General features: G+C 69.6%; 1 protein-coding gene and 1 non-coding gene across 2 annotated transcripts; both read left to right on the plus strand.

Moving 5' to 3' along the window:
- SNRNP200 (small nuclear ribonucleoprotein U5 subunit 200) lies at positions 1–27,991 on the plus strand. Its single transcript, XM_029074086.2, has 45 exons — positions 1–121; positions 1,057–1,220; positions 1,948–2,119; positions 4,046–4,238; positions 4,871–4,926; positions 5,355–5,453; positions 6,003–6,155; positions 6,301–6,400; positions 6,621–6,757; positions 7,417–7,500; positions 7,593–7,766; positions 7,993–8,130; positions 8,268–8,423; positions 9,211–9,381; positions 11,263–11,456; positions 12,139–12,262; positions 12,489–12,638; positions 12,988–13,098; positions 14,069–14,200; positions 14,323–14,511; positions 14,933–15,130; positions 15,949–16,101; positions 16,219–16,299; positions 16,860–16,943; positions 17,840–17,946; positions 18,547–18,665; positions 18,861–19,015; positions 19,106–19,295; positions 19,676–19,849; positions 20,159–20,319; positions 21,041–21,268; positions 21,767–21,958; positions 22,075–22,253; positions 22,430–22,581; positions 23,986–24,094; positions 24,196–24,304; positions 24,877–25,066; positions 25,180–25,344; positions 25,437–25,558; positions 25,670–25,813; positions 25,918–26,094; positions 26,248–26,408; positions 26,502–26,583; positions 26,979–27,071; positions 27,707–27,991. The coding sequence occupies exons 1-45, from the start codon at positions 77–79 to the stop codon at positions 27,848–27,850; spliced, it is 6,411 nt and encodes a 2,136-aa protein (XP_028929919.1). The 5' UTR covers positions 1–76; the 3' UTR covers positions 27,851–27,991.
- Positions 10,035–10,173, plus strand: LOC114814919. Its single transcript, XR_003762714.1, has one exon. It is a non-coding gene; the product is annotated as a small nucleolar RNA SNORA14 (small nucleolar RNA).
- Positions 27,992–27,997: the final 6 nt, after the last annotated feature.

Consider the following 27,997-nt stretch of genomic DNA (forward strand, 5'->3'; position numbering starts at 1 on the left):
TTTTCCCCGTTAGGCCGCGGCGCGGCGGCTCGGGAGCGGCGGGAAGGGGAGCGGAGAGACCGGGGGAGCCGCAGCCATGGCGGATGTCACCGCTCGCAGCCTCCAATATGAGTACAAGGCGGTCAGTGCCGGCACCGGGGGGGGGGTGGGGGTGGGGGAGGGGGACACCCCCGCCTTTCCCGCCCCCTGCCCCTCCTCCACCCAGCGGGGCTCACTGGCAAGACCCCGGGTTTGGGCAGTCCGAGGTCACGGGTTCGAATCCCGACTCCGCCCCGTGTCAGCCGCGGGACCGTGGGCCAGTCACTGCACCGAGCCTCAGTTCCCTCATCTGCAAAATGGGGATGAAAAGTGGGAGCCCCACGTGGGTCGATCTGATAACCCCCGCATCCCCCCCCCCCCCCGGCGCTTAGAACGGTGCTCGGCACAGAATAAGCGCTCAAATACGGGAATTCTTCGTAGAGAAGCAGCGTGGCTCAGTGGAAAGAGCCCGGGCTTGGGAGTCCGAGGTCACGGGTTCGAATCCCGACTCCGCCCCGGGTCAGCCGCGGGACCGTGGGCCAGTCACTTCACCGGGCCTCAGTTCCCTCATCTGCAGAATGGGGATGAAAAGTGGGAGCCCCACGTGGGACGATCTGATAACCCCGTAGCCCCCCCCCCCCCCCCGGCGCTTAGAACAGTGCTCTGCACATAGTAAGCGCTTAACAATTACCCACGTTATTATTGTTGGCCAGAATCGTGGTTGGGTAGTGCTGTCGCAGGCTCCCCTGAGCGCTCGGTGCAGCGTTGCGCGCCCGGGCGGCCCTCGGTTAAAACGCCCGCGTGGGTGACGTTGAGTGAGTGTATTGTTGCCGAATTGGCCATTCCGGGCGCTTAGTACAGTGCTCCGCCCATAGTAAGTGCTCAATAAATCCCGTTGGATGAATGAAAGGACGGCCCCGCAGCCTCTCCCCGTCGGGGCTAAAGGGGAACGGGCTGGGGGCGTCCCCCCCCGCCCCCCCCGGGCCCCCCGAAAGCACGCCCGCCCCGGCCCTGAGCCCGTCGGTGCCCCCTTTCCAGAACTCGAACCTGGTCCTCCAAGCGGACCGCTCCCTCATCGACCGGACCCGCCGGGACGAGCCGACGGGAGAGGTGCTGTCCCTGGTGGGGAAGCTGGAGGGGACCCGCATGGGCGACAAGGCCCAGAGGACCAAGCCGCAGATGCAGGAGGAGAGACGCGCCAAGTGAGTGGAGCCGCCGGCGGGGTCCCCCTCTGGGCGAGGGACGCCCCGAGTCCCGGGTCGCCGGGGCCGAGCGACCCGCCCGAGGAAGGCGGGGCGGGAGAGACGACGGGGCCTCGCTTCTAACGCGCCTTCCTCCCCGCCCGTGCCCGGCACCCGGCTCTTTCCATCCGCCCCGGGTCCTCCTCTCTCTTCAGACGCCGTCCCCCCCCGGGTCCCAATCCGTGCCCTTGGATTGTCCGCCCCGTCAGAGAAATCAAGCCCCCCTCCCAAGCGAAATCACCAGCCCAGACCCGGTTCCCCGTTCCTCTTCGAGCGGGATCTTCCGGTCCCGAGAACCTCCGTGCGAGGGGACCCGCCCGGGGAACGCCGTCCGGCGACTAGACCGTCGGAACGGCGCGTCACGGAACTTGCGCTCCTGGGTCCGCGGCTCCGCCCCGGACTTGGCGCGTGAGCCCGGGCTGTTCACCGGTTGCCTCCGGGACCCGGTTTCGGTTAGCGGGTCGATGGCGCTTTTGAGCTGCTTCGGTTTAGAGCATCAAGGGGGGGGTCGCTGCCATCTTACCCCAGAGAGGGGAAAGGGTCTGGAACGAAGTCAGACGACGCCGTTTTATTCCGCCGAGGGCGTGTCGCCGGAGCGGGGAGAAGAGCGCGGAGAGCCCCGGGGGGGCCGGCCGGGGGGGGGGGGGAAACGCCTAAATCGTCCGGCTCCGTTTCCTTCTTCACTCAGACGGAGAAAGCGTGACGAGGACAGGCACGACATCAACAAGATGAAAGGCTATACCCTGTTGTCGGAAGGAATCGACGAGATGGTGGGCATCATTTACAAGCCAAAAACCAAGGAGACGCGTGAGACCTACGAGGTGCTGCTCAGCTTCATCCAGGCCGCCTTGGGGGACCAGGTGAGTAGGACTAGCGTCAGAGAAGCGTCGTGGCCCAGCGGAGAGACCACGGGACCGGGAGTCAGGAGACTGGGCTTCCGATCACGCCTTCACCTGCCTGCCCGCTGCGGGGCCTCGGTCGGGCCGTATTTTCTGTGCCGCAGCTCCCTTTCTGTAAAATAGGAATCGAATAGTTGTTCTCCTTCCCCCTCAGAGTGCACGTGGCACAGGAACCGTCCGATCCGATTACAGTATAGCCGCCCCAGCGTTTCCCAGAGCAGTCAGGAACACAGTAAGAGCTTAAGAAATGCCACAGTTATCGTTTATTGAGCACCCACTCGGTGTGGTGCACTGTATTGGGGACTCGAGAGGTGTAGAAAAGAGTGGCACGTTCCCTGCCCTCGAGGAGAGACACGGGAGAGACGAGCGTAAAGATATTTATAACCTGAGAGGTCGGAATCTCACACGCGTAAACCCGTGTGCCACAGGAAGGTGCGGGGAAGGTCATAAGGGCCAGAGTTGGCCGCGGCCGCGAGGTGGCTCACAGGGCTGGGAAATCGATGGGGGAAGGCCGGTCGGAGGAGGCGAGTTGCGCGGCGGGCTTCGAACGTGGGGAGGGAAGGAGCTCTCGGCCCCGGAAACGGCAGGAGGGAGGGGACGGCGGTCAGAGTCGAGGATGAGGATCGGACAGAAGGTCGGCCTGGGAGGAACGAGGCCAGCGAGCTGGGGAGGGTAGGTGAGGCGGGGCCGGGTCGGGGAGAGCGGTGAAGCGGATGACGAGGAGTGTTGGTTTGCTGCAAGGAGACACGGGCAGGCAGCGGACGGTTTTCAGGGGAGGGGTAGGTGCGGGCCGAGCGGTGCTTCGTGTAGGGGGCCCGGGCAGCAGCGGGGAGGGGCCGGGGACCCGTCAAGAGCCAATCTGTTGATGCGGCGTCCGCCTTGGCGCTCGATACAGCGCCTGCCACACAGTCGGCCCTTAACGGATGCCACTGTCGTCGCGATCGGCGTTAGCTAGCTAGCTGTGGCGAGATCAGAGCTTGTCCACGGTGGGAGAAGCCTGTGCGGAGAGGAAGGGGCGGGTCGCGGGACCTGCCCGCCAACTCCGTTATATCGTATCCTCCCAAGGACTTAGTGCTGAGCGTTCGGTACATACCGTTGTTCGATCTGGGAGACGTGCTGCGGGAAGCGGAGTTTTTCAGGATCGGCGGTATCAATTGAGCGCTTGCCGTGTGCAGAGCACTAGGTGAAAACACCCGGGAGAGTACAGTAAGGCAGAGTTAGCAGACACGTTCCCGGCCCACAGCGACCTTACAGGGTAGAGAGCTGAGTGATGGGGAAGAGTCCGGGATGCCCGAGGAGGTTGGTGGGATGGGGAAAGCGGAGGGGAGGAGGAGGGATTTGGATTTTCGTCGTATCGAGTTGGACGGCCCGGGGGCAAGAAGACACGGGAGACCGGAGGGCAGGTGAGAGGTCGGGGCTGGGGCGAGCGATCCGGGGGTCGTCTTGATTACCGGGGTGGGGGGGTGCGGCTGAAGTCACGTGAGCGGGTCAGCTCCCTCAGAGAGCCAGGGCGGAGGATTGAGAACAGAGCCGGGGGAGACTCCCGGGGCCGAGAGGCCAGAGAGGGAGGAGGGAAAGGAGGAGGACACGAGCCGGCCGGCCAGCTGATGGGTAGGCAGCCCTGAGCTTCGTTGTCTTGACCTGGCCGTGACTTCCGTCTGAAGTGAACTCAAGTGTTTAGCCCAGGTCCCGTGACGGGTGCGGAGAAGGACGGTCGGTGTTCCGGCTCGTGGAGCCTGGGAGCCTCTTCCCCTTACGGAGGAGACGGAGAATCCCCCGGGGAGGACGGTGGACCGGGGCCCTCGACTTGCCGAAGGCGCCAGCCTCGGCCCCCCCCCCCCACCAGAGTGGTTCGGACTCACCTCCCCGCCCCCCCCCCCCGCCCAGCCCCGAGACATCCTCTGCGGAGCCGCCGACGAGGTCCTGGCCGTCCTAAAGAACGAGAAGCTGCGGGACAAGGAGAGACGCAAGGAGATCGACCTGCTCCTGGGCCAGACCGATGACACCCGCTACCATGTGCTCGTGAACCTGGGCAAAAAGATCACGGACTACGGCGGAGACAAGGAGATCCAGAACATGGGTACGGGCCGCCCCGGGCTCTGGGGCGTGAGGCCTGGCCGGTGGCCTCGGGGACCTCATTCACGGCCCCGGCGGCCTCGGGGAGTCCCTGGCGGAACGCTGGGCTGGGGGGAGGACCTTAGATGGGACTCGTGAGGAATCGCGTAGCGAGTCACGGCGTCCCCGGCGCCTTCTGACGCAGATGGGTCCTAGCGGCTCGGCAGAGCGCGTGGAGTACGGGCCCGGGAGTCGGAAGGTCCTGCGTTCTAATCCCGGCCCCTCCACTTGTCTGCTGTGCGGCCTCGGGCCAGTCACTTCACCTCTCTGGGCCTCGGTCGCCACGTGTGTAAAATGGGCCAGGGACCGCGTCCACCCCGATTCGTTTTTATCCACCCCGGCGCTTCCTGACACGCGGTAGTCCCTTAACGGATACCCCAGTCGTTCTGGTTATTGTCTGGGGTTGGGCCGTGTGGCTGAACCTGTGGCCCTTTCTGCCGCTGACATTTCAGTCAAAGAAAGCCGGAGGTCCTAGGACCCTGGGCCCAGGGAAAAGGCTGGCCCGTCGGAGGGCCAGGCCCGTAACCGTCACCCCCATCCTTCCTCGCGCCGGCCCTGCCTTTCTTTTTCCGATCTCGGCCCCGTCCTCCTTTGCAGATGACAACATCGACGAGACCTACGGTGTGAATGTCCAGTTTGAGTCTGACGAGGAGGTGAGTGGCCGGTTTGGAGTAAGGCCAGAGCCCCGCTTTTTCCCGCGCGGTAGGGAGGGACTTCCGCACGTCCTTCCACCCGGGTGAGCCTTCGGGCTGGAGTCGGATGACGGGGGCGGTCGTGGGAATCCCCGGGACGAGTGAAGGTAACCGCCAGTAGATCTTCGAGACACGTTCCTGCGCAGGCCCAGTTGACTCTTCCCGTTCCCACGATTCCCAATCCGCCCCCGTCTCGCTCTGGAAGCTTAGGACTCGGAAACCTAGGTTTCAGGAGGAGGAGGAGGAGGAAAGGGAGAGGGGAAGCCAACTCTCGGCCCCGGGATGTCCCGTTTGCTCCCCGACTTGGGCCGACCGCCCGCGGTCCCGAGAGATTCCGGGTCGGGGCTCCCGCTCGCGGCCGTTGAGCGCGGCCGGGCTCGTTCCCACAGGAAGGAGACGAGGACGTGTACGGAGAAGTGCGCGACGAGGCGTCCGACGACGACATGGAGGGCGACGAGGCTGTGGTGCGCTGCACCCTCTCCGCCAACGTGAGTAACTCCCGGACGGGGGGACAGACGTACGCGCCCCGGGGCGTGGTACGGTGCTCGGCGCGGGGTCGGGGCCCAGCGTGCGCCATCGGGACTCCAGTGTGGCTCTGGGGCCCGGCCCGGCCCGGCTGTCCTCTGCCGTGACGGGAAGGAGACCGTCGCCGCCGCCGGGCTAGCGGGCGAGGTCCCGTGCGGTCCCCGGGAGCCCCCGGGACGGCCATCTCCCGGCCCGGCGGGCTCTGGGAGCCCGAAGGAGCCTGGGGCCGGGCGAGCGGGCGCCGCGCACGGCGCTCCGCGTAAAGCCAGTGCTCGTTAAGCACCGTCGGCCCACTGCCCGAGACCCCCATCCGCGGCGGGGAGCCGAGTCGGCTCTCGGGGGGGGCGAGAGAAGTGAGCTCCCCGCGGGCAGGGAAGCCGCCTACCAACCCGGCTGCGCCGGACTCTCCCGAATGCCGGGTCCGGTGCTCCGCGCCCGGAAGATTCCACCGATCGATGGGTCGAGAGAGAGGAGGCGGCGGCGGCGGGTGAGTGACGGTGCTGTCTCTGCAGCTGGTGGCCTCGGGGGAGCTGATGAGTTCCAAGAAGAAGGACCTGCACCCCCGGGACATCGACGCCTTCTGGCTCCAGAGGCAGCTGAGCCGCTTCTACGACGACGCCATCGTGTCCCAGAAGAAGGCCGACGAGGTGCTGGAGATTTTAAAGGTAGGCCGCCGGGGCGTCTCGGGACGCGGGAGGGGCCGGAGCTCCCGGGACCGAGAGCGTCTCTGCCCGGGGTCTCCCCGGAGGGGCGGTGCCGGGGAAGCGCGGTCGGGGCTCGTGTCCGCAAGCGGCCCGCGTCTCCCCGCAGACGGCCGGCGACGACAGGGAGTGTGAGAACCAACTGGTCCTGCTCCTCGGCTTCAACACCTTCGATTTTATCAAAGTTCTGCGGCAGCAGAGGATGATGAGTGAGTACCCGGCGCCCGTGGGGCCGGCCCGCTGGTCGCCCGCCCGTCCGTCCCAAGCGCTCGAGCACAGTGCCCTGCCCGCGGCGAGCGCTCGGTGGAGCCCGTGGGTGGATCGACCGTTGGCGCGGGCGGTTGCGATCTCGTGCGTCCTCGCCTCCTTTCCCTTTGCCGCTCCTCCCCGGCCCCAGCTCACCCTTTCCCCTTCTCTTCCCGCCTACAGTCCTGTACTGTACCCTCTTGGCTAGTGCCCAGAGCGAAGCCGAGAAGGAGAGGATCATGGGGAAGATGGAGTCCGATCCCGAGTTATCCAAATTCCTCTACCAGCTCCACGAGACGGAGAAGGAGGATCTGATCCGGGTGAGGATGGGCCCTCTCCCCGGGGATCGCCTAACTTGGAGGATTCGCCCCGGCGAAGGAGCAGCCGGGGCGCGAGGCGGGCTCCCCGGGGAGCGGGGAGGTGGAAGGAATGGGACGCCGCGGAGAGCCGGGCCCCAGAACGGAGCCGGAGGGGTCACGTCGGAGGAAGGCGCCGGGCCGGAAGCCGATCGACGGGCTGTCGGCCGTTGGTTTCTTACCGGTGGCTCACGGCGCCGTCCCGTCGGGTCCCTTGTCCCGGCCGGGAAGCTGAAGGTCGGGGTGGCGGGGGGGGGGGGGGGTCGCATCTGTCTGTCGGGGACTGTGGCCCGTTGACGCGTAAGCCGTCTCCGTCGAGCTCACCCGAACGTTTTTAGACTCCTTCCCAACGGCGAAGCTCAGGGGCGTTTCGGTGGAGGCCGGCCAGATCTCCGAGGGGGCCTTCCAAGAGTCCATCTTCGACCCTTTCTCCCTCGCTCATCCGCCCGTCTCTCGACTCCGGCGTTCCCGTCGACACGCCGAGGGGAGCGGCCCGCTGCCGGACCGCGCCCCTCCGCTCCGGACGCCGCGACGCGCCCGAGCCCGGGGAGCCGCCGCCCCCTTCGGGGCGGAGAGATGTCGGTCGGAGGAGGTCTCTGACCCACCGTCTCCGTCCGCCGTAGGAGGAACGTTCCCGGAGGGAGCGCGTACGCCAGTCCCGGATGGATACGGATCTGGAAACGATGGATATGGACCAGGGGGGAGAGGTGAGCTTAGGGCGTGGGGCGACGCCCGGGAGGGCCGCGCCAGAGGGGAAGGCAGGGAGGCGAACTCGGCCGTGCGTCCCCCGTCGGTCTAGGTGCTGGCCCCACGGCAGGTTCTGGACCTGGAGGATTTGGTCTTCACCCAAGGGAGTCACTTCATGGCCAACAAGCGCTGCCAGCTCCCCGACGGATCCTTCCGCCGCCAGCGCAAGGGATACGAAGAGGTGCACGTGCCCGCTCTGAAACCGAAACCCTTCGGTTCCGAAGAGGTAAGCGAGCCCTCCGCGCTCCTCCCCGCCCCCGCGGAGCCGCTCGGCCGGCCGTCGGGGCGGAGCGAAGGCTTAGGTGCGGCCCCGTCCCATCCGCCTCCCGGCTGGTTTTCGGCGCGACGTTGCAGCCCCGGGAATCCCGCGGGGGTTCCCGTCGGTTGGGTCGCGTGGGGGTCGGCCGGCCCTCCTCGGCCCGAATGGATCTCCTTGGCGTCGTCCTCTGCAGCAACTGGTTCCGGTGGAGAAGCTGCCCAAATACGCCCAGGCCGGTTTCGAAGGCTTTAAAACCCTGAATCGCATCCAGAGCAAGCTCCACCGGGCGGCCCTCGAAACCGACGAGAACCTCCTCCTCTGCGCCCCCACGGTAAGAGACGGCTCCTCCTCGGGGCCGGCCGCGGGGCCGCCGCGCCGCGGGGCCGGGGGGGGGGGGGGGGGCGGGTGGACGCCCGGGTCCGGGGCGGGGAGCGGAGCCGCTCAGCCGGGCTCCGTCCGGCGTCCCAGGGGGCCGGCAAGACCAACGTGGCGCTCATGTGCATGCTGCGCGAGATCGGCAAACACATCAACATGGACGGCACCATCAACGTCGATGACTTCAAGATCATCTACATCGCTCCCATGCGCTCCCTCGTGCAGGAGATGGTGGGCAGCTTCGGGAAGGTGAGCGGCCCGCCGTGGCTCTCCGGGGGCGCGGCGTTCCTGCGGGCCGAGGGTTTCCCGGTAGGACAAGTCCACCCGCTAACCCCGAGCGGCGGCTTCGGGGTGAGTCCCGTCGAGGCAGCGCCGGCCGGCGCGTAGAGCACGGGCCCGCAAGTCGGAAGGACGGGCTTTCTGAGCCCGACTCCCACCCCTCGTCTGCTGCGTCACCTCGGGCGAGTCGGTTCACCTTCGCCGTGCCTCGGTCACCCCGCCTGTACGGTGGGGATGGAGACTGAGCCCCAGGCGGAACGGGAACCGTTCGTGATTCGCCCGCATCCACCCCGGCGCCTAGGACGGTGCCTGGCGCCCGGTAAGGGCCTGCCAGATAGCGCCGTCGTCATCATCGTCGTAAATTTTCTCCGGCTGGGGATGCAGACCAGCCGGGGTTGGTTTGCAGCTGGCCCGCAGCCTCCCGACGTCCTCTGGCCCCTGTTTCTGCCGGCGGACTCGGCGCCGCTAGTCGGTTCGACCTCTTCCCTCCGGTCCGCAAGAGGGCATCGGGTCAGGGTACCCGCGGCCCGGCCGGCACCGGGACGCGGGCGGGTTAAAGCAGAACCGGCTCGGCGGTAAGGACTCGCCCGCGGGCGGGTCAGAACGACCCTCTCTTTCCCCGGGGGACGCGAGTCCTCACGGTAGCTAGAAAATCGCCCTCGTCTCAGAGTCGGGCTTCGGGGCGGGGCGGGATCGCTCCCCTGCCCGGATTCCTCCCCCGTGACGTCCCCCGTCGGTCGGGGCTCCCGCCTTTCAGCGTCTGGCCACGTACGGCATCAACGTGGCCGAGCTGACGGGGGACCACCAGCTGTGCAAGGAGGAGATCAACGCCACCCAGATCATCGTCTGCACGCCCGAGAAGTGGGACATCATCACCCGCAAGGGCGGGGAGCGGACTTACACCCAGCTGGTGCGGCTCATCATCCTGGTGAGCGCGGCGGTCGGCCGGGCTCCGGTTCTGGGGAGGGTTAACGGGAGGGGAGTGTTCTCCTGCGATTGGGGGGGGGGGGGGGGCCTCGGTTCCCTTCGCCAGAGGACTCGGATTCCTAGTTGGCGGAAAGGCCCACGGAGCATCTGAGGGGAGGAGATTCGGCCGCCGGGGAGGCGAGGAGAGAACCCGGGGAGCGTGGGCCCTCGGGCGGCTTCGGCTCGGCTTCTTCCGAAGCTGGGAAGTCGCGGGGTGTATGGGCGAGGGAGGCGTGGCGACCGCTGGGGGAGATGGGCTCTCCCCCTTGGCTACCCCCCACCGGCCCGTCTCCCCCACCCCCTCCCCCCCGCCGTGGGGGCCCGTCCTCGGCTCAGAGCGCGGAGGACGGCCGGTGCGATTCGAAGCCCACCGTTGCCGCGGTTGTCGCCGTCATCATCACGAGGCCCTTAGGGCCGACCGCGCGCCCCGTGCGGGTCAGGGCCGCGTCTGACCTGATCAACGTGAGAAACGGCGTGGCGGGAAGGGCGTGGGCCCGGGAGTCACGGGACTTGGGTTCCGATGCCCCCCGCCCGCCGCGTGACCTCGGGCAAGTCACGTAACTCCTCCGGGGCTCGGTCACCTCACCCGTAAAATGGGAATTAAGACCGCGAGGCCCGCGGGCTTCGACCCTCTCGGTAGCGTCGCCGGGAGCTTCGGAGATGCGAGCGAACGCGGCGGGAGACTGCGGGGCGATCCGGGGCGCCGGGCCCATCTCCTGGGGCCCGGCGTTCTTTCACTAAAACTGAAACGGCTCTCTCCGAGACGACGACCACCGGGGTCGCATCTACCCGGCCCTTAGAACGGCGTAGGAGCTTAACGGGTACGATTTTAAAAGGAACAGGGTCGCTTCCTCAGCCTGCGGTCTGACGGAGATGATCGGGAACGAACGTGGCGTCGGTCTAGTAGTGAAGCTCCCCGAAAAGAAATGGGATCTCGGGGCAGCCCCCAGAGAGGGCGGCTCCGATTTCCGCCACGGAAGCGATCCCTCTCGGGACGAGAGAAATCTCGTTTCATCTTGTTTCTCTGCCCCGGAGATGGTGGTTTCCCCTGGGGTTTGCCGCCCTGGGCGAGGGAGTGACCGTCACCGCGAGGGTAGCCGTTCGGCACTCGCTCTATCCTGAGCGCCAGGATGCTTCCAGGGTTATCGTTGTGGGGCTTCCGGCGAACGGGACCCTTTTCTCCCCGTTCCCCCGGGCGTCCCGGGGAGGTTCCGCTGTAGTCCCAAGCAGGACCCCGCCCCGGCCGTTCGTTCGTCTCATCGTCGTGTTTACGGAGGTAGGGAGGGTAACCTGTCGGATTCGGGGAGGGAGGGCGTTCCGGGCCAGAGGTGGCACGTGGGCCGGGGGGAACGGCGAGGAGGTCGGCGCTACGGGAGCGAAGCGTCGCGCCGGGTAGGAGCAGGAGAGAAGCGAGGCGAGGTAGGAGGAGGCAGCGTGATCGAGCGCCGTAAAGCCAGCGGTGAGGAGCTTTCGCTTGATGCGGAGGCGGATGGGCGACCGCTGGAGTCTTCTGAGGAGCGGGGAGACGGGTCCCGAACGTTCGCGGAGGGGAAACGAAGCCGCGGCGTCGAGCGTGGTCTGGGGCGGGGGAGCCTGGCGGGTCAGCGGAGGGGCTGTCGCGGGCGGGACAGGGCGAGCGGTTTGGACGGAGAGGAGGGGCCGGGCTTTAGCGAGGCGGTTGGTGGGACAGACGGGATCCGGCGGCGGATCGAATGTCCGGGTTGGACGAGAGAGGGGAGTCGAGGACGGTGCCGCCGCGGTCGGCAGCAGCCCGGCGAGCGGGGAGAGCGGGGCCGGCGCCGGGGTCAACGTGGCGCCGCGTGTCTCCCCCCCCGGGCCTCAGGATGAGATCCATCTCCTCCACGATGACCGAGGGCCCGTCCTGGAAGCGCTGGTGGCCCGGGCCATCCGCAACATCGAGATGACCCAGGAGGACGTGCGGCTCATCGGCCTCAGCGCCACCCTGCCCAACTACGAGGACGTGGCCACCTTCCTGCGCGTGGACCCCGCCAAGGGCCTCTTCTACTTCGACAACAGGTGCTGGGGGGGTTGGGAGGGCGAGGCGGGGGTGGGGCGGGAGCGACACGGCGCGGGGGCGCCGGCAGAGGGGGAACCCGCCCCTGGAGGTGACGGAGATCCACGCCGGGCCCACCGTTTCTCTCGGGAAGCAACGTGGTCTGGTAGAAGGAACCCCGGGCCTGGGAGTCCGAGGACCTGGGTGCCAATTCTGGCACCTCCCCTCGTCTGCCGGGTGGCCTCGGGAGGGCCCTCTGGGCCTCGGTTTCTTTATCGCTCAGAGGGGGATTCGTTACCCGTTCACCCTCTTGCTTAGACCGCGATCCCTAGGGGGGGTCAGGGACGGCATTCGACTCGTCTCCCCCGCATCCGTCCCGGCGCTCGGAACGCCGCTCGACGCCTCCGGCTGTCGTCCCCGTCGTCGGTTTTGCGGGCAGCCGCCCGTTAGGGTTTTCGTGGAGGACGAGAAGATAATCTGGTCCACGAATTGTTCCCCGAATCCAAAGCCGCGGCCGTGGGGCCGAGCCAGAGCCGGCTCGGCGGCACTGGGAGATCAGGGTGCCTCTTCGTTCGCCGTTTATACCGAGGACGCCGGGGCGCCGGCGAGGGTGAAGTCGCGGCTCACCGCGTCCTCGGGCCCGTGTCACTGTGTCGGAGACTTCCCGCCTCACCCCGTCCTTTCCTTGGGGTGTGATTGCTGCAGTTTCCGCCCGGTCCCCCTGGAGCAGACCTACGTGGGCATCACGGAAAAGAAAGCTATCAAGCGTTTTCAGATCATGAACGAGATCGTCTACGAGAAGATCATGGAACACGCGGGCAAGAATCAGGTTCGTCTCCCGCCCCCGGGCCGGTTCCGCCTTCCGCCGCGGCCCCGACCCGGAGGGGTTGGACGCGGTCCGGCCCCCTGGTCCGTAGCGGGCCCGGGTCCGGAGGTGGCTGCCGTCCACGCGCTCCGGGTCTTCTCGCGAGGGCGTAGACCGCCGGTGCCAATCCCACGGGCCCCGGGGCCCTGGAGAAAAACGTCGGCCGGAACCCGCCCGCTTTCCCCCTCAGGTCCTGGTGTTTGTCCATTCCCGGAAGGAGACGGGGAAGACGGCCAGGGCCATCCGTGATATGTGCCTGGAGAAGGACACGCTGGGCCTGTTCCTGAGAGAGGGCTCCGCCTCCACCGAAGTGCTGCGCACGGAAGCCGAGCAGTGCAAGGTGACGGAGGGCCGGGCGGCCCGGGCCGGGGCTCCCGTCCAGCGGACGGCCGGGGGGGGGGGGCGGGGGCCGCGGGATCCGTCCGCGTTCGCCGCGGAGGGGCGGCCGTGGGGCGAGAGGCGGCGAACGGGCGGCCGAGCCCGAGGGAAGAACCCATCTGAGCGGGGTGGGGAGCCCTTGCCGGGCGCGTTCCCTGCCCGGATCCCGTCGGCCAGTCGGCGACGTTTGCGGAGCGCCGGACCCAGCGCCGAGCACGGACCGGGAGCACCGTGCGTCGGAGTGGGTAGACGCGGAGCCGAGGTGGGAAGGCAGGGCCTGCCTGACGAGCTGTAACCCTTCTGTGCGGCAGAACCTGGAGCTGAAGGACCTCCTCCCTTACGGCTTCGCCATTCACCACGCCGGGATGACCAGAGTCGACCGGACGCTCGTGGAGGATCTCTTCGCCGACAAGCACATTCAGGTGAGGCGGGCGGAGAGCGGAGGCGGCGGTGGCCCGCGGAAGCCCCGGGAGGTCGTCGCCTCGCTCCGGGCCGCGTGGGGCCTGTGTTCTCAAGCGACCTCGTTGCCCGGTTCCCTCCTGTAGTCCCTCGATCCGTGGCTGGTATTTGTCGAGCGCGGACCCGGGTGCCGAGCGCCGTACTGAGTTAAGGGCTTATTACGTGCCGGGCACCGTCCCGAGCACTGGTGTAGCGAACAGGGCGTGGGCCCGGGGGTCAGAAGGTCCCGGGTTCTAACCCCAGCTCCGCCGCGCGTCCGCCCTGTGAACTTGGGCGCTTCTCTGCTGCGCCTCAGTCGCCTCATCTGTAAAAACAGAGACCGAGGCGCTCAGCGCCTGCCCCCCCCCCCGGGACGGGGACTCTGCCCAACCCGGTCGCCCGATTCCGGTGTCCGACGCGTAGCGAGCGCTTAACAAATACCATAGATCTCATTACGAGGTAATCGGGTCGGACTCGGTCCCCGTCCCAAACAGCGCTCAGAGCGGTAACGACACCGAGGCGCGGAGAGGTCACGCGCGGAAGCCGAGCAGCGGAGCCGGGATTGGAACAACCCGGGTCCTCTGACTGCCAGGCCCCGGGCTCGTTCCACCGGGCCACGCTGCTTCTCAAGGGAAGCGCGCTGCTCGGCCGAGGACAGGGTGGGTAGACACGATCCCGACCCACAGGGAGCCGGATCTTTTAGCATCCCGAGGATCGGGCGGGATTCTGGCCCTGAGGGCTGAGCGGGGGCGAGAGGGGACACCGGGAGGGAGGGCCGGCTCCTCCCCGCGTCTCTGCAGGGAAAGAATCCTTCGCTCTGCGGAGACCGCGTCTCCCGGGGAGGTGTGAGTGCCAGATTTCCCCGGCGGTCAGGAAGTCGGAGATGGCCTCCCGGGTTGCGTCCCGTCTCCCCGGGCCTCCGCGGCCCCAAATCGTCCGGTCTCGGCCCCGCAGGTTCTGGTCTCCACGGCAACTCTGGCCTGGGGCGTGAACCTCCCCGCGCACACCGTCATCATCAAGGGCACGCAGGTGTACAGTCCGGAGAAGGGGCGCTGGACAGAGCTGGGGGCCCTGGACATCCTGCAGGTACCGGCCTCCCAACCGCCGGCGGCCAGGGCCGGGGACCCTCAGGGAGGCCCGAGGCGGGCGGGCGGAAGGGATGCGCGCTCGGTTTCGGGCCGAGCTCGACCCGTCGTCTCCGGGTGCAGATGCTGGGCCGGGCAGGGCGACCGCAGTACGACACCAAAGGCGAGGGCATTCTCATCACCTCGCACGGAGAGCTCCAGTACTACTTGTCGCTGCTCAATCAGCAGCTGCCCATCGAGAGCCAGATGGTCTCCAAGCTCCCCGACATGCTCAACGCGGAGATCGTGCTGGGGAACGTCCAGAACGCCAAGGTGGGCGCCCGGCTCCCCCGGCCCCCTTCCCCCAGCCCGGGGAGACGTCCGGAGGAGCGGGCGAGGGCGGACTCGGCCGTCGCCCGCAGGTGGAGCGGGCGGTCGCTCGGCGGTCTTTACCGAGCGCGCGCCGTGGGCACGGCCCTGCGCTGAGCCGTCGGGACCGGCCGGTCCGGTCGAGGTGGGAGACGCGAACCCCGCCCTCGAGGGACCTAGGGGGCCCCGGATCGCCAGAGCCCCCGAGGATCCCTCTCCCCCGGGGTCGGGGGGGCCGGGGTCGGGCCCGCGGGGTCCTCCGGTTCCCGGGGAGCGGTTTGAACCCGTCGGGGACCCCCCCCCCCCCCCCCCCGGTAGCCCGGCGGGGGCGCCGAGGGGAGGGGAGCGCGCTCCAGGTCCTCAGAGCGGGCTCTTCTCCGGGCAGGATGCCGTCAACTGGCTGGGCTACGCCTACCTGTACATCCGCATGCTGCGCTCCCCGAACCTGTACGGCATCTCCCACGATGACCTGAAGGGAGACCCCCTGCTGGACCAGCGCCGGCTGGACCTCGTGCACACGGCCGCCTTGATGCTGGACAAGAACAACCTGGTCAAGTACGACAAGAAGACGGGCAACTTCCAAGTGAGTGGGCCGGGAAGCCGTTCCGGAGGGATGAATCTCGTAGATGGGGACCGGCCGCTCGTCCGCGTCCCGGAAGTAGAATCTCCGTGGGCCCGTGGGGCTCCGGGGCTCCCCGGTCTCTGGAGGCCGTCCGGTTTTCTCTCCTCGCTTGGGTCGGTCGGTCAGTTGTATCGATTTTGGGCTCTTACTGTGTGCGCAGCCCTGGGCTGCACGCTGGGGAGAGTACGCGCTGTAACAGACCCGTCCCCTGCCCGCACCGAACGCGTTCCCTAGCTTACGGTCTAGACGGGGAGACGGGCGTTAGTATTAATGAAATAAACCGCAGGTACGTACGTACGTACGTACGTCTCTGCGGGGCTGGGAGGGAGGGGCGAATGCAGGGGATGTCCTGGAGAGGGAACGGAGTGGTAATGGAAATAATAACAATAAGCGTATTAGGTGTTTACCGTGTGGCCGGCCCCGTCCTGAGCGCTGGGATAGGTTGGACGCGGTCCCTGTCCCACGTCGGACTCGCAGTCTCGACCCCCGTTTTACAGAGGAGGGCACTGAGGCGCGGGGAAGCCGAGTGACTTGCCCGAGGTCACGCGGCAGACCAAAAGGGCGGAGCTGGGATCGGAACCCGGGTCCTTCCGATCCCCGGACCCGCGCCGCGGCCCCGCCAGCTCCTCGGCCCGGCGTCCCTCCCGGGCTTGGCCCGGCCCGGCGGGTCGGCGCCCCGGCTGCCGGATCTGGGGGATCTACCTCGGCCCCGCTTCCGGCCCGCGGGGAGAGCTTTCGGCCCAGTGGCGTCTGGCTGAGCTTCCCTCCCCTCCGCGCAGGTGACGGAGCTGGGCCGCATCGCCAGTCACTACTACATCACCAACGACACCATGCAGACCTACAATCAGCTGCTGAAGCCCACCCTCAGTGAGATCGAGCTCTTCAGGGTCTTCTCGCTGTCCTCCGAGTTCAAGAACATTACCGTGAGGGAGGTACGGTGGGGCCGCGGACCCCGGGCGGGGGGGTTCCGGGACGGTGGCGCTGGGCGGCTCCCCGCCCGAGCCCCTGCCTTGCCCTGAATCCCTGTCGCCTTCCGTTTCGGGGGGCAGGAAGAGAAGCTGGAGTTGCAGAAGCTGTTGGAGCGGGTCCCCATCCCAGTCAAGGAGAGCATCGAGGAGCCCAGCGCAAAGGTGAGCTTGTTCCCCCCGCTTCTCTCGGCGAAGGGGGACGCCCAGCCCAAGGAGGGGGTTCCCCGTCCCCTCCACCGTGTCGTGCAACCGCCCGTTTTTCGGTTCGTGGGTGTTTTTTGGGGGTTTCCTTTCCCCCCCCCCCCGCCAGGGCGGTCGTTAAACGCTCACTATGTGCCGGGCACCACGCCGATAGGCGCCAGGGCAGATTAGGTTGGATACATTCTGTCCCTGTCCCGCCCGGGGCTCCCGGGCTTCGTTCCCCATTCTACCGACGAGGTCACCGACGAGGCACAGAGAAGTGAAGCGACTCGCCCAGGGTCCCACAGCGGACGGGAGGCGGAGCTGGGACTAGAACCCAGGTCCTCTGACCTCCAGGCCCACCTTCCCCCCGCTGGGCCGCATCGCCCGTCCCGGGGCTCCCGCTCCCTCCCCGCCACCGGTCCTCGGCGGCGGGGGTGAGGCAGAGAGGTCCCGAGAGGACCGTGGCTCTAACCCGTCCCCCAACAGCTAGCGTGAGCTCGGTAGCCGGGGCCCATCTCACCCGACCCCTCTTTCTCCAGATCAACGTGCTCCTCCAGGCTTTCATCTCCCAGTTGAAGCTCGAGGGCTTCGCGCTGATGGCCGACATGGTGTACGTCACGCAGGTGAGTCGGCGGCCTGGCCGCGCGGGGCTCGGACGACAGCCCCGACTGCCGCGGGCTCCGCCGGCCCGCGTTTCCCCGAGGCCTCCGCCGTCCACGTCCCTTTGGTCGCTGGTTCCCCCGGCCCCGCTTTACTCCCCCACTCCAGACGTCCCTGACCTCCCGGCTGGCGCGCACGCCCTCCCGCTCCCCTGCCGGTCAGTCTGCCGACGGGTGGTATCTTTGAGCGCTTACCGCGAGCCCGGACTACGGTGATTGATCCCTTGCGAGAGCCCAGTACGGTAGAGTTGATAGACGGGCTCGCCGCCCGCCGGGAGCCTACGGTCTACGGGGGGCGGTGGAAGCTGAAATGAAAGAGTGGAGCGGGAGGGGTACCCGGGCACCTCCCCGACGGCCTCCCGGGCTCGGCCTCCGTGGCCGGCTCCTTTGGGGCCGAGGGGCCCGGAAGCCAGACGGCCGTTGGGGAAGGAAGCCCAGAGGAGCTTGAACTGTTGTCCGGGGTCAAGGCGGAAGGGGCCGGTCGGGTGGCGGTGTGGGCTTCCGGCGGGGTCGTCGCCGGACCCCGCCGCCCTCACACGTCGGATCGCCCCCGCCCCTCCCGTGGCGCCTCCCCGCGGCCGCCGTGGAGCGTGGCGAGTGCCGGGGAGGGACCTGCCGTTTTCAGACAGATCCCCGCCTCCGGCCCCTGGGCGGTCCCCGCCTGGACCTTCCGACTCCGGGGGCCGGAACGCCCGTCCTCTAGAGAAGGTCGGGCGGGCCCGTTCCTCAAGGCTCCCCGCCCCGGCGACCCCGGGGACTCCGTGGGGAGGCGAGGAAGGAGCGGGCTCCGATCCGAACGGGGCAGGGGAGGCCGCCGGGCCGACCGCGCACGGGGATGCCGTTGTCTCGGTTCCTCCCAGTCTGCCGGACGGCTGATGCGGGCCATCTTCGAAATCGTCCTGAACCGAGGGTGGGCGCAGCTCACGGACAAAACCCTAAACCTCTGCAAGATGATCGACAAGCGCATGTGAGGAATCGAGGGGCGAGGAGTGGGCCGGGGAGTCGGGACCGGGGACCCGAGCGTGGGAGGCCGGGGCCGGGTCGAGTCAGCGCTGCCTCGCCCCCGGCCCCGGGGCCGGGGGTCCCACCGCGGTCCGCGCGCGCAGGTTGGCGAGGGAAAGGGAGAGGAGGAAGCGGGGCACTCAGTAATTGCTCCCTCGGTTGCGGCCGTCGGCCACTCGTCCCGGGCGCCGCCCGCCGGGGCCGTGCGGGAAGCCGGGCCCCCGGCTCGGACCTCTGCCGTCGGAGAGGGGGGGGCGTCCCCCTGAGGCCTCGGCTCCACCCGAGAGGGCCTTCCGGAGTCCGGGAGGGTCGGACCCCGGATCGCCCGGAGCCGCTCGGGCGCGGGCCGGATCGGGGCTCGGCGGCGGGAGCCCGGAGCGGCCCGGTCCGGCCTCCCCGGCTCCCTCGGGAGCACCCGGCCCGGCTTCGGCGGGTTTGGGTTCCGTTGCCCGTCCCCTCCTAGCTCCCCAAGCGGCAGCGCCGCCGCGGGCCCCGCCGGTCCCGCCGGGGCGAGGCGCCTCGGAAGCCGGAGGGGCTCCGACACGGAAACGTTCTCCCGGGGCAGGTGGCAGTCCATGTGCCCCCTGCGCCAGTTCCGGAAGCTCCCGGAGGAAGTAGTGAAGAAGATCGAGAAGAAGAACTTCCCCTTCGAGCGGCTGTACGACCTGAACCACAACGAGATAGGTACGAGGGAGGCGGAGGGAGGCGGGCCGCCCGACCCCTGCCGTTCCCCCGTCCGGGGTGCGGCCTTAGAGCCGAGCGGCGGGGGGCGGGCGGCCGCAAGCCGACGGCTCCCTCCCGGCGGTGCCGCCCGGCCGGGCGTGGGGCGGAAGGGAAAGAGCGGCCGGGCCCTCGGCCCCGGTGTTCTCTTCCCCCCAGGGGAGCTGATCCGCATGCCCAAGATGGGGAAGACCATCCACAAGTACGTCCATCTGTTTCCCAAACTGGAGTTGTCCGTGCACCTGCAGCCCATCACCCGCTCCACCCTGAAGGTGGAGCTGACCGTCACCCCTGACTTCCAGTGGGACGAGAAGGTGAGGAGGGGGCGCCCCCGGGGGGGCCGAGGCGGCGGTCGCGGGGACCGGCGGCGGGACCCCGGGCCCACGCGCGTCTCCCGGGCCCAGGTCCACGGCTCCTCCGAGGCCTTCTGGATCCTGGTGGAGGATGTGGATAGCGAGGTGATTCTGCACCACGAGTACTTCCTGCTCAAGGCCAAGTACGCCCAAGACGAGCACCTCATCACCTTCTTCGTGCCCGTCTTCGAGCCGCTCCCGCCGCAGTACTTCATCCGCGTGGTGTCCGACCGCTGGCTGTGTGAGCGTCCGCCCCGCCGGGGGAGGGGGCGCGGGGAGGCGGGGGCGTCCCCCCTCGGCCGCCGGAGCCCGGCCGCCCCGGGCGGGCCCCGGGGGTTTTCGGGCTCGGTCCGGGATTCTCTCGCACGTCCCTCAGACGTGCCGCCGGGTCGGACGCGGTCCCCGCCCCCGACGCCCGAGGGGCCCCGGGGGGGGGGGGGGGGGGGGGGGGGGGGGGAGGGAGAGGAAAAGAACGAAATGACGGAAAGCAGGAAGCGGTAGAGCGTAACGACGGGGACGTGAGCGCTCGGGCGGGCCGGTCCCCGAGTACGTCGGGGACCCGCGAGTCGCGAGACGGCCGTAGGCGGAGGCGCTGGACGGCTGTCGCTCGTCACCCGGCAGCCTGCGAGACCCAGCTGCCCGTCTCCTTCCGTCACCTGATCCTGCCGGAGAAGTACCCGCCTCCTACGGAACTCCTGGACCTGCAGCCGCTGCCCGTGTCCGCTCTGCGCAACGGCGCCTTCGAGAGCCTCTACCAGGACAAGTTCCCCTTCTTCAACCCCATCCAGACTCAAGGTCGAGCGGGCCTCCCCCGGGGAGGGACGGGGGCGGGCGGGCGGCCGACGTCGGCCCGAAGGATCCCGCCCCCCTCGGTGCTCTTCCCCCCGGGGCTGGAGTGCGTCCGGGGGGGGGGGGGGGGGGGGGGCGCCGCAGCCCGTCGGGTGAAGGAACGGGATCCCCCCCTGGGGGCCGGGAGGAAGACCCCCCCCCGCCCCCCCGACCGACCCCCGGGGTGGGGGGGATCTCCGGGGCCGGGACGAGGCGCCGCCCGCCCGGGGAGGGAGATGACCCTACGACCCACCCCCGGCCCCGGTCGGCTTGCAGTGTTCAACACCGTGTACAACAGCGATGACAATGTCTTCGTGGGAGCCCCGACGGGCAGCGGGAAGACCATCTGTGCCGAGTTCGCCATCCTGAGGATGCTGCTGCAGAACTCGGAAGGCCGCTGTGTCTACATCACGCCCATGGAGGCCCTGGCGGAGCAGGTGACGGGACCCGCTTCCGGCCGGGACCCTCTCTGGGCCCATCGGGGGGGGGCCGCCGAGGGGAGCCCCCCGGACCCCTCTGTGAGCCCGGGCAGGTGGCCGATTCTCCCCCTGTGGGGCGGGGCCCACCCGGGCTAGAGCTCGGATCCGTCTCGGTGGGAAAGACGATAGCGACAGTACTCGGTTCAGCGCCCACGGTGTGCCAGGCGCCGGCGGAGATACGGGTCCATCGGGTTGGAAACGGTCCCTGTCCCCCGGGGGGGGGCTCACGCTCTTAACCCCCATTTTACAGATGAGGTAACCGAGGCCCAGAGACGTCGGGCAGGTGGCGGAGCTGGGATTGGAACCCGGGTCCCCTTTGCTCCGTCCACTGAGCCGCACTGCTGGGTCCGGCCCGGCAGTGGGAACACGGCCATTTTTGGCGCCCCTCGGCCCGGTTGCTTTTGTGTAATGACCCCCGCGGCGAGGACGCTCTCACCCGGCCTCCCCGCCCTCCCCTTCTAAAAGCGCCCACGCGTGTCCGCCTCGAGATGTTCCTCTCTCTCGGTTCCGTCGGAGAGCGGGCCTTCCCAGAGCGGATCACGGTCCGCCGGGGACCCCGCCGCCGAGCCGAAAAGCGCCGACTTCGGCTCCGGGGCGGGCGGGGGAGAAACGCCGCCGGTCCCTCCCTCGCCCGGAGTCGCTCTGATCTCGCGGGCCTCCGGCCGCCTCTCGCCGCCAGGTGTTCATGGACTGGTACGAGAAGTTCCAGGAGCGGCTCAACAAGAAAGTGGTGCTGCTGACGGGGGAGACCAGCACGGACCTGAAGCTGCTGGGCAAGGGCAACATCATCATCAGCACCCCCGAGAAGTGGGACATCCTCTCCCGCCGCTGGAAGCAGCGCAAGAACGTCCAGAACGTCAACCTCTTCGTGGTGGACGAGGTGCACCTCATCGGGGGCGAGAACGGGGTAAGGCGCTCCCCCCCCCAGGCCGCCCTCGGCGGGGCCCCCCCGAGCCGCCGACCGGTCGGCTCCCTCTCGGTCCTGGGTCGGTTCCGCCGCGGGCGAAGATGGAGGGACGGGAGGGAGAGTATCCCCCGGGATTCCCTCCCCCGATCCCCTCTCCCGCCGGGGGAGGGAGGGAGGGGAGAGGAAGAGCGGGGGAGGTGGCGCCTGGGCAACGGTCGAGGTGTCCCGGGTCGTTCGTATCGGTGCCCGTCTGCGCCGTCAGCTTGTCGCGGGCGGGGAGCCCGTCTGCCGACCCCGTTAGAGCGCGCTCTCCCAAGTGCTCGGCGCAGGGTTCCGCACACGGCGAGCGCTCGGTAGATACCGCTCACCGATCCCCGTTGGCCAGCGGGAGGGAGGGAGAGAGAGAGAGAGAGAGAGAGGGAGGAGTCCGCCGGGCCTCCCGTCGGCCCGCGCTCACGCCCCCTGCCCGTCCTCTCTCCCTCCCTCGTCCCCCGGCAGCCGGTCCTGGAGGTGATCTGCTCCCGAATGCGCTACATCTCATCCCAGATCGAGCGGCCCATCCGCATCGTGGCCCTCAGCTCCTCCCTCTCCAACGCGAAGGATGTGGCCCACTGGCTGGGCTGCAGCGCCACCTCCACCTTCAACTTCCACCCCAACGTGCGCCCCGTGCCCCTGGAGCTCCACATCCAGGTGCGGGGGGCGGGCGCGGGGGGGGGGGGGGGGGGGGGGCGGGGGGGCCGGCCCCGGGGTCGCGGCCGGAGCCCCGCGTCCCGTTCCCGAGGCTCTCCTGCCTTCTCGCCCCTCAGGGCTTCAACATCAGCCACACCCAGACCCGCCTGCTGTCCATGGCCAAGCCCGTGTACCACGCCATCACGAAGCACTCCCCCAAGAAGCCCGTCATCGTCTTCGTCCCGTCCCGCAAGCAGACCCGCCTGACCGCCATCGACATCCTCACCACCTGCGCCGCCGACATCCAGCGGCAGAGGTGCGTTGGGCCGGGCGGGAGGGCGGGCGGCGGGGGCCTCGCCGCCAGACCGCCGCTCACGTCCCAGATCCCCGGGCCCGCTTGGCGGCCGGGACGGATGGGAGGCGACGGGTCGCCCTTCCTCCCGCCCCGTCCCGCCCCCGTCCCCACCCGTCCGCCCGCCCTCGCCCGCCCAGGTTCCTGCACTGCACCGAGAAAGACCTGATCCCCTACCTGGAGAAACTGAGCGACGGCACCCTCAAGGAGACCCTGTTGAACGGGGTGGGCTACCTGCACGAAGGGCTCAGCCCCCTGGAGCGGCGCATGGTGGAGCAGCTCTTCGGCTCAGGTACCCGGCCGGTTCGGGGGGCGCTCGGGCGGGCAGCGGGGGTTGGGGCGAGTCGTCGGTCAGCCGGATCGAGCCCCGCCAGCCCGCCGGGTATCCGGTCGGCGCCTGCTGTAGTCGAAGCACTGTTCCGAGCGCCGGGGGAGACACGGGGTGACCGAGGCCCAGAGAAAGCCAAGTGACTCGCCCGGAGTCACCCGGCCGACAGGTCGGCGGGGTGGGGATCGGGACCCACGACCTCTGACTGCCAGGCCCGGGCTCCTTCCGCTAGGCCACGCCGCCCCTCGCCTGTCCGCCCCGTGACCCCGGGCGAGTCGCCTCACCCTCCGGGCCTCGGTCGCCTCGTCGGAGGACGGGATCCGGACCGAGCGCCCCGGGCGCGACGGGGACTGTGTCTAACCCGATGAACCTGTGTCTGCCCCGGCGCTCAGCACAGTGCCTGGCGGGTAGCGAGGACTCAGATACCGCAGTCGTTATTAGTTATTACCGCTCCCAAACGGGGGGGTCGCAGGCAGAGCGCGGGGAAGCGGAATAATGGGGGGCGATTCTCACTAAGCCCCCTGAACCCGTCTCCTTGCGGTGCTGATTGTTAAGCGCTTCCCGTGCGCCCAGCACCGTACGAAGCGCCGCGGTAAACGCGAGCTGATCAGGTTGGACACGGTCCCCGTCCTTCGGGGCTCACGGTCTCGACCTCCGGCTTACAGACGAGGTAAGGGAGGGCCGGAGAAGTGAAGCGCCCGGCCCGAGGTCACACGGCAGGCAGGTGGCGGAGCCGGAATCAGAACCCGGGTCCTCCTGACCCGCGGGCCCCGTGCCCCGGCCGCCGGGCCGTGGCCCTTCTCGCTCCGTGGCTGGGTTTGACCCTGAGGAACCAGTCGGGGACGGGGCGTCGGGAAGGTGGGCTTCTCGGAGGGCCGTGGACCCGGACGGAGCCGGGATGCGCAGGCGAGGAGAGCGGCCCGGGCAAGGGGACGGAGAGGGCCGGGGGCCGTCGCCGCCGGCGACCGGCGCGGTTTCCCCCTCAGACCCCGATCCCGTTGGCGCCGCGCCCGCCCCGCCGGCTTCCCCGCCGCCCGCTCCGGGCGGCCGCCGAGCCGCGCGGCGCTCCCGGGCCCGCCGGCCCGCGGACCGGCAGAGGCGGGACGGATCTCCCACCCTTCGCCTATCCCGGAGAAGCCGCCGGAAGGAGGCGCCGGGCTGCGCCCCGTCCCGCTCGGAGGTAGCCCGGGAGTCCACCTCTCCCTGAGCCGAGACCCCGGGGCCGTAGCCGGGTCCGCCCCCGACGGCCGGAGGTACGGGCCGGGGTCCGGCCGGCCTCCGGGCGGTCCGGAGCTCTGAGGGCGGACGGCCCCGCGCGCGGAGCCTCGGTCGAGAGGCCCGAGCTCACTCCTCCCGCCCCGCCCTCAGGAGCCATCCAGGTGGTGGTCGCCTCGCGGAGCCTGTGCTGGGGCATGAACGTGGCCGCCCACCTGGTGATCATCATGGATACGCAGTACTACAACGGCAAGATCCACGCGTGAGTTGACCCCGGCGGGGGCGGCGGAGACGGGCCCCCCTCCCCGCGGGGCCTCGGGGCTCACCCCCCCCCCCCCCCCCGGGCCTCTCCCCGTCCCCCAGGTACGTGGACTACCCCATCTACGACGTGCTGCAGATGGTCGGGCACGCCAACCGCCCGCTGCAGGACGACGAGGGCCGCTGCGTCATCATGTGCCAGGGCTCCAAAAAGGTGCGTGGCCGGAGGCGAGGCCGCCCGTCCCCGGCCTGGGGAGCGACGGACCGGAGGCCGTGGGGAGCCGCGGCGGGGGGGGGGGGGGGGGGGAACGGGGACGGACGGACGGACGGGACCCAGGGGCCGGCGCGGGCGGAAGAGGAGGGGGCGGGCCGGGGGGAGGTCGGGGCGGCCCCGGAGAGCGGGGCGGAGGGGTCAGACGGCGGACCGGAGCGGGGCGAGCTTTCCAGGCCGGGGCACCCGTCCTCCGTAAAGGCGGCGGCCGGGGGAGCTCCCCGGGGCGCGGCGCGGCGGCCGACTCGTAGGGCGGCCCTCCCTCCCCCGCCCGGACCTCTCTCTCGCCCATTCCTTCCCCGTCGTACGCCTCCGGCGCCCGTGGCCTCCCGCGGAGTCGCCTAGAGCGCGGGGCCGGGGGCGCCTCGACCCCAGGGACCCGGCCCGGGATCCGGGGTCTCGGCCCGGCCGGTCCGCTCCCGGTCGGGAACCGTGCCTTCCCCGGGGGTGCCCGGGCCCCGGGACGGGGCCGGCGGCCGGCCGAAGCTCTCCCCTCCTCCTCCCCCCGCCCCTAGGATTTCTTCAAGAAGTTCCTTTACGAGCCGCTGCCGGTGGAGTCTCACCTGGATCACTGCATGCACGACCACTTCAACGCCGAGATCGTCACCAAGACCATCGAGAACAAGCAGGACGCCGTGGACTACCTCACCTGGACCTTCCTCTACCGCCGCATGACCCAGAACCCCAACTACTACAACCTGCAGGGTGAGGGGCGGGGGTCGAGCGGCCCGCGGGGCGGCCGGCCCGGCCCGGCGCGGGGGCGGGGGGCCGCCCGGCGGCGGCCCGGCCCCCCGGGACACCCCTCCCGCGTCTCCCAGGCATCTCCCACCGGCACCTGTCGGACCACCTGTCGGAGTTGGTGGAGCAGACCCTCAGCGACCTGGAGCAGTCCAAGTGCATCAGCGTCGAGGACGAGATGGACGTGGCGCCCCTCAACCTGGGCATGATCGCGGCCTACTACTACATCAACTACACGACCATCGGTGAGGCGGCGGGGGCGGCGGGGCCGGGGCGGGCCCCCCCGGGGGGACGGCCCCGGGCGACCTCCCCGCCTCTGCCCGCCTCCTTCCGCCAGAGCTCTTCAGCATGTCCCTGAACGCCAAGACCAAGGTGCGCGGCCTCATCGAGATCATCTCCAACGCGGCCGAGTACGAGAACATCCCCATCCGGCATCACGAGGACAACCTGCTGCGGCAGGTGAGGGGCGTCCGGGGGGCGGGGCGGGGACGGGACGGGACGGCGGCCGGAGGGGGGGCCGGCGGGGGTCGGGGGCCCGGCCCTCACCCGCCCGCGGCTCGCGCTTCCCAGCTGGCTCAGAAGGTGCCCCACAAGCTGAACAATCCCAAGTTCAACGACCCTCACGTCAAGACCAACCTGCTGCTGCAGGCCCACCTGTCCCGCATGCAGCTGAGCGCGGAGCTGCAGTCCGACACCGAGGAGATCCTGGGCAAGGTGCGGGGCGGGGGAGGGCGGGGCGGGGCGGGGGAGGGCGGGGCGGGGCGGGGGAGGGCGGGGGGCGGACGGGGAGAGGCAGCCCACGCCCTTGTCCCGCGCAGGCCATCCGGCTGATCCAGGCCTGCGTGGACGTCCTGTCCAGCAACGGCTGGCTCAGCCCGGCCCTGGCCGCCATGGAGCTGGCCCAGATGGTGACGCAGGCCATGTGGTCCAAGGACTCCTACCTGAAGCAGCTGCCGCACTTCACCTCCGAGCACATCAAGCGGTGCACGGACAAGGCGAGCCCCGGGGGCCGGGGGGGGCCGGGGCGCGGGGAGGATCCCTGGGGAGCGCCGGCCCTCGGGGCCGGGCCGGGTTTGGGCCGGGCCGGGGGGCGGGGGGGGGGACCCGAGCCCTCCCCGCCTCGCTGAGCCCCCGCCGTCTCCCGGCAGGGCGTGGAGAGCGTCTTCGACATCATGGAGATGGAGGACGAGGACCGCAACGCGCTGCTGCAGCTCTCGGACGGCCAGATAGCGGACGTGGCCCGCTTCTGCAACCGCTACCCCAACATCGAGCTGTCCTACGAAGTGGCGGAGAGGGAGAGCGTCCGCAGGTGGGCGGGCGGGGGCGGCGGCGGGGGCGGGCCGGGCCCTCGGCCCCCTCCCCCCCCCCCGGGGGCTGACCGGAGGGCTCCTGTCTCCCGCAGCGGGGGGCCCGTCGTGGTGCTGGTGCAGCTGGAGCGAGAGGAGGAGGTCACGGGCCCCGTCATCGCTCCCCTCTTCCCCCAGGTGCGTGGGGCCGCTCGCTGGGCCGAGGGCCGCGGGGAGGGTCCCCTGCCCCGGCGGGTCGTCCCCGCCGGGAGCCGGGGGGGCTTCCACCGGGGGAGGTGGGGCGGCCGCGGCCCGGGCACGCTTCCCGCCGGGCGACTCCTGGCCCGTGGCCCGGGTCACCCTCGGTTGACCGTATTTTAAGATCACCCGCCGGATTGGCCGCCTCGACGCTCGCAAGGAGAGAAACGGAGAAGTCCCACCCCCTCCTTCCGTCCGCGGCCGGAACACCCCCCCCCCCCCCCCCCCCCGGCCGGCTTTGGTCCGTTTCCCACCCCTACGTCCCGAAAGGGGTCTCCGGAGAGGAACGTCGTGAAGCGAAGGCCCCTCTGCCCTTCTCGTTCTTGCCTTCCCAGAAACGCGAGGAGGGCTGGTGGGTGGTGATCGGAGACTCCAAATCCAACAGCCTCATCTCCATCAAGAGACTGACGCTGCAGCAGAAGGCCAAGGTGAGCGGGCGGCGGCGGGACCGACACCGTGAGCCCCCCCCCCCCCCCCCCCCGTCCGGCCCGATCAGCTCCATCTCCCCCAGCGCTTAGTACAGCGGGCGCTTAGGAAGCGCTTAACAAGCGCCATAACCCCCCCCCCCCCCCCCACCAAACCTACCTGCGCGACATCCCTAGAATCCACCTTCTCCTCTCCGTCCCCGCCGATCCGGTCACTCGTCCCGCCTTGGTCGGCCTCCCCGCGTCTCCCCACCCCAGTGCGTACTCTTTTTCTTAGAAAATCCCGTGCGGCAGAATAAAGCGTTCCGCCCACCCCTCCCCGCCCAGCCTGCTCACCCACGGCCCCTCGCTCGCATCCTCCCTCGCGTGCGGCAGCCCCCCCCCCGTCCTTCCCCACCTCCAAAGCCTTCTCAGAAATGACGCCTCCTCCGAGGAGTCTCCCCCACCCGATCTCCTCCGTCGCCCGCGCGCTCGGACCCGTACCCTTCGAGCGCTCGATATCCCCCCCTCCCTCGGTACGTCTTGATTTCTTCTGACGTCCCCCCTCCAGACCGCAAACGCCTCGCGGGCAGGCAACGCGTCTGCCGACCGGCGTCGCGCCCGCCGCGCTTCACGCCCTCGCCTCCGCTTCCCCCCAGGTGAAACTGGACTTCGTGGCTCCCGCCACCGGCGCCCACAACTACACCCTGTACTTCATGAGCGACGCCTACATGGGCTGTGACCAGGAGTACAAATTCAGCGTGGACGTGAAGGAGGCGGAGAGCGACAGCGACTCCGACTGAGCCCCGAGGCGACCGGGCCGAGCTCCGAGGACCGTCTCCGGCCTCTCGCCGCGCGGAGCTCGTCCGGTGTTCTCTCGCGCGCGTTTTTCTAGCTGTCCTCCCAAGTTCCCGACGCCCCAATAAATTCCTTTGGGGAGGTGTCTCGGC

This window comes from Ornithorhynchus anatinus, chromosome 10 (assembly GCF_004115215.2).
Source record: "Ornithorhynchus anatinus isolate Pmale09 chromosome 10, mOrnAna1.pri.v4, whole genome shotgun sequence".
NCBI lineage: Eukaryota > Metazoa > Chordata > Mammalia > Monotremata > Ornithorhynchidae > Ornithorhynchus > Ornithorhynchus anatinus.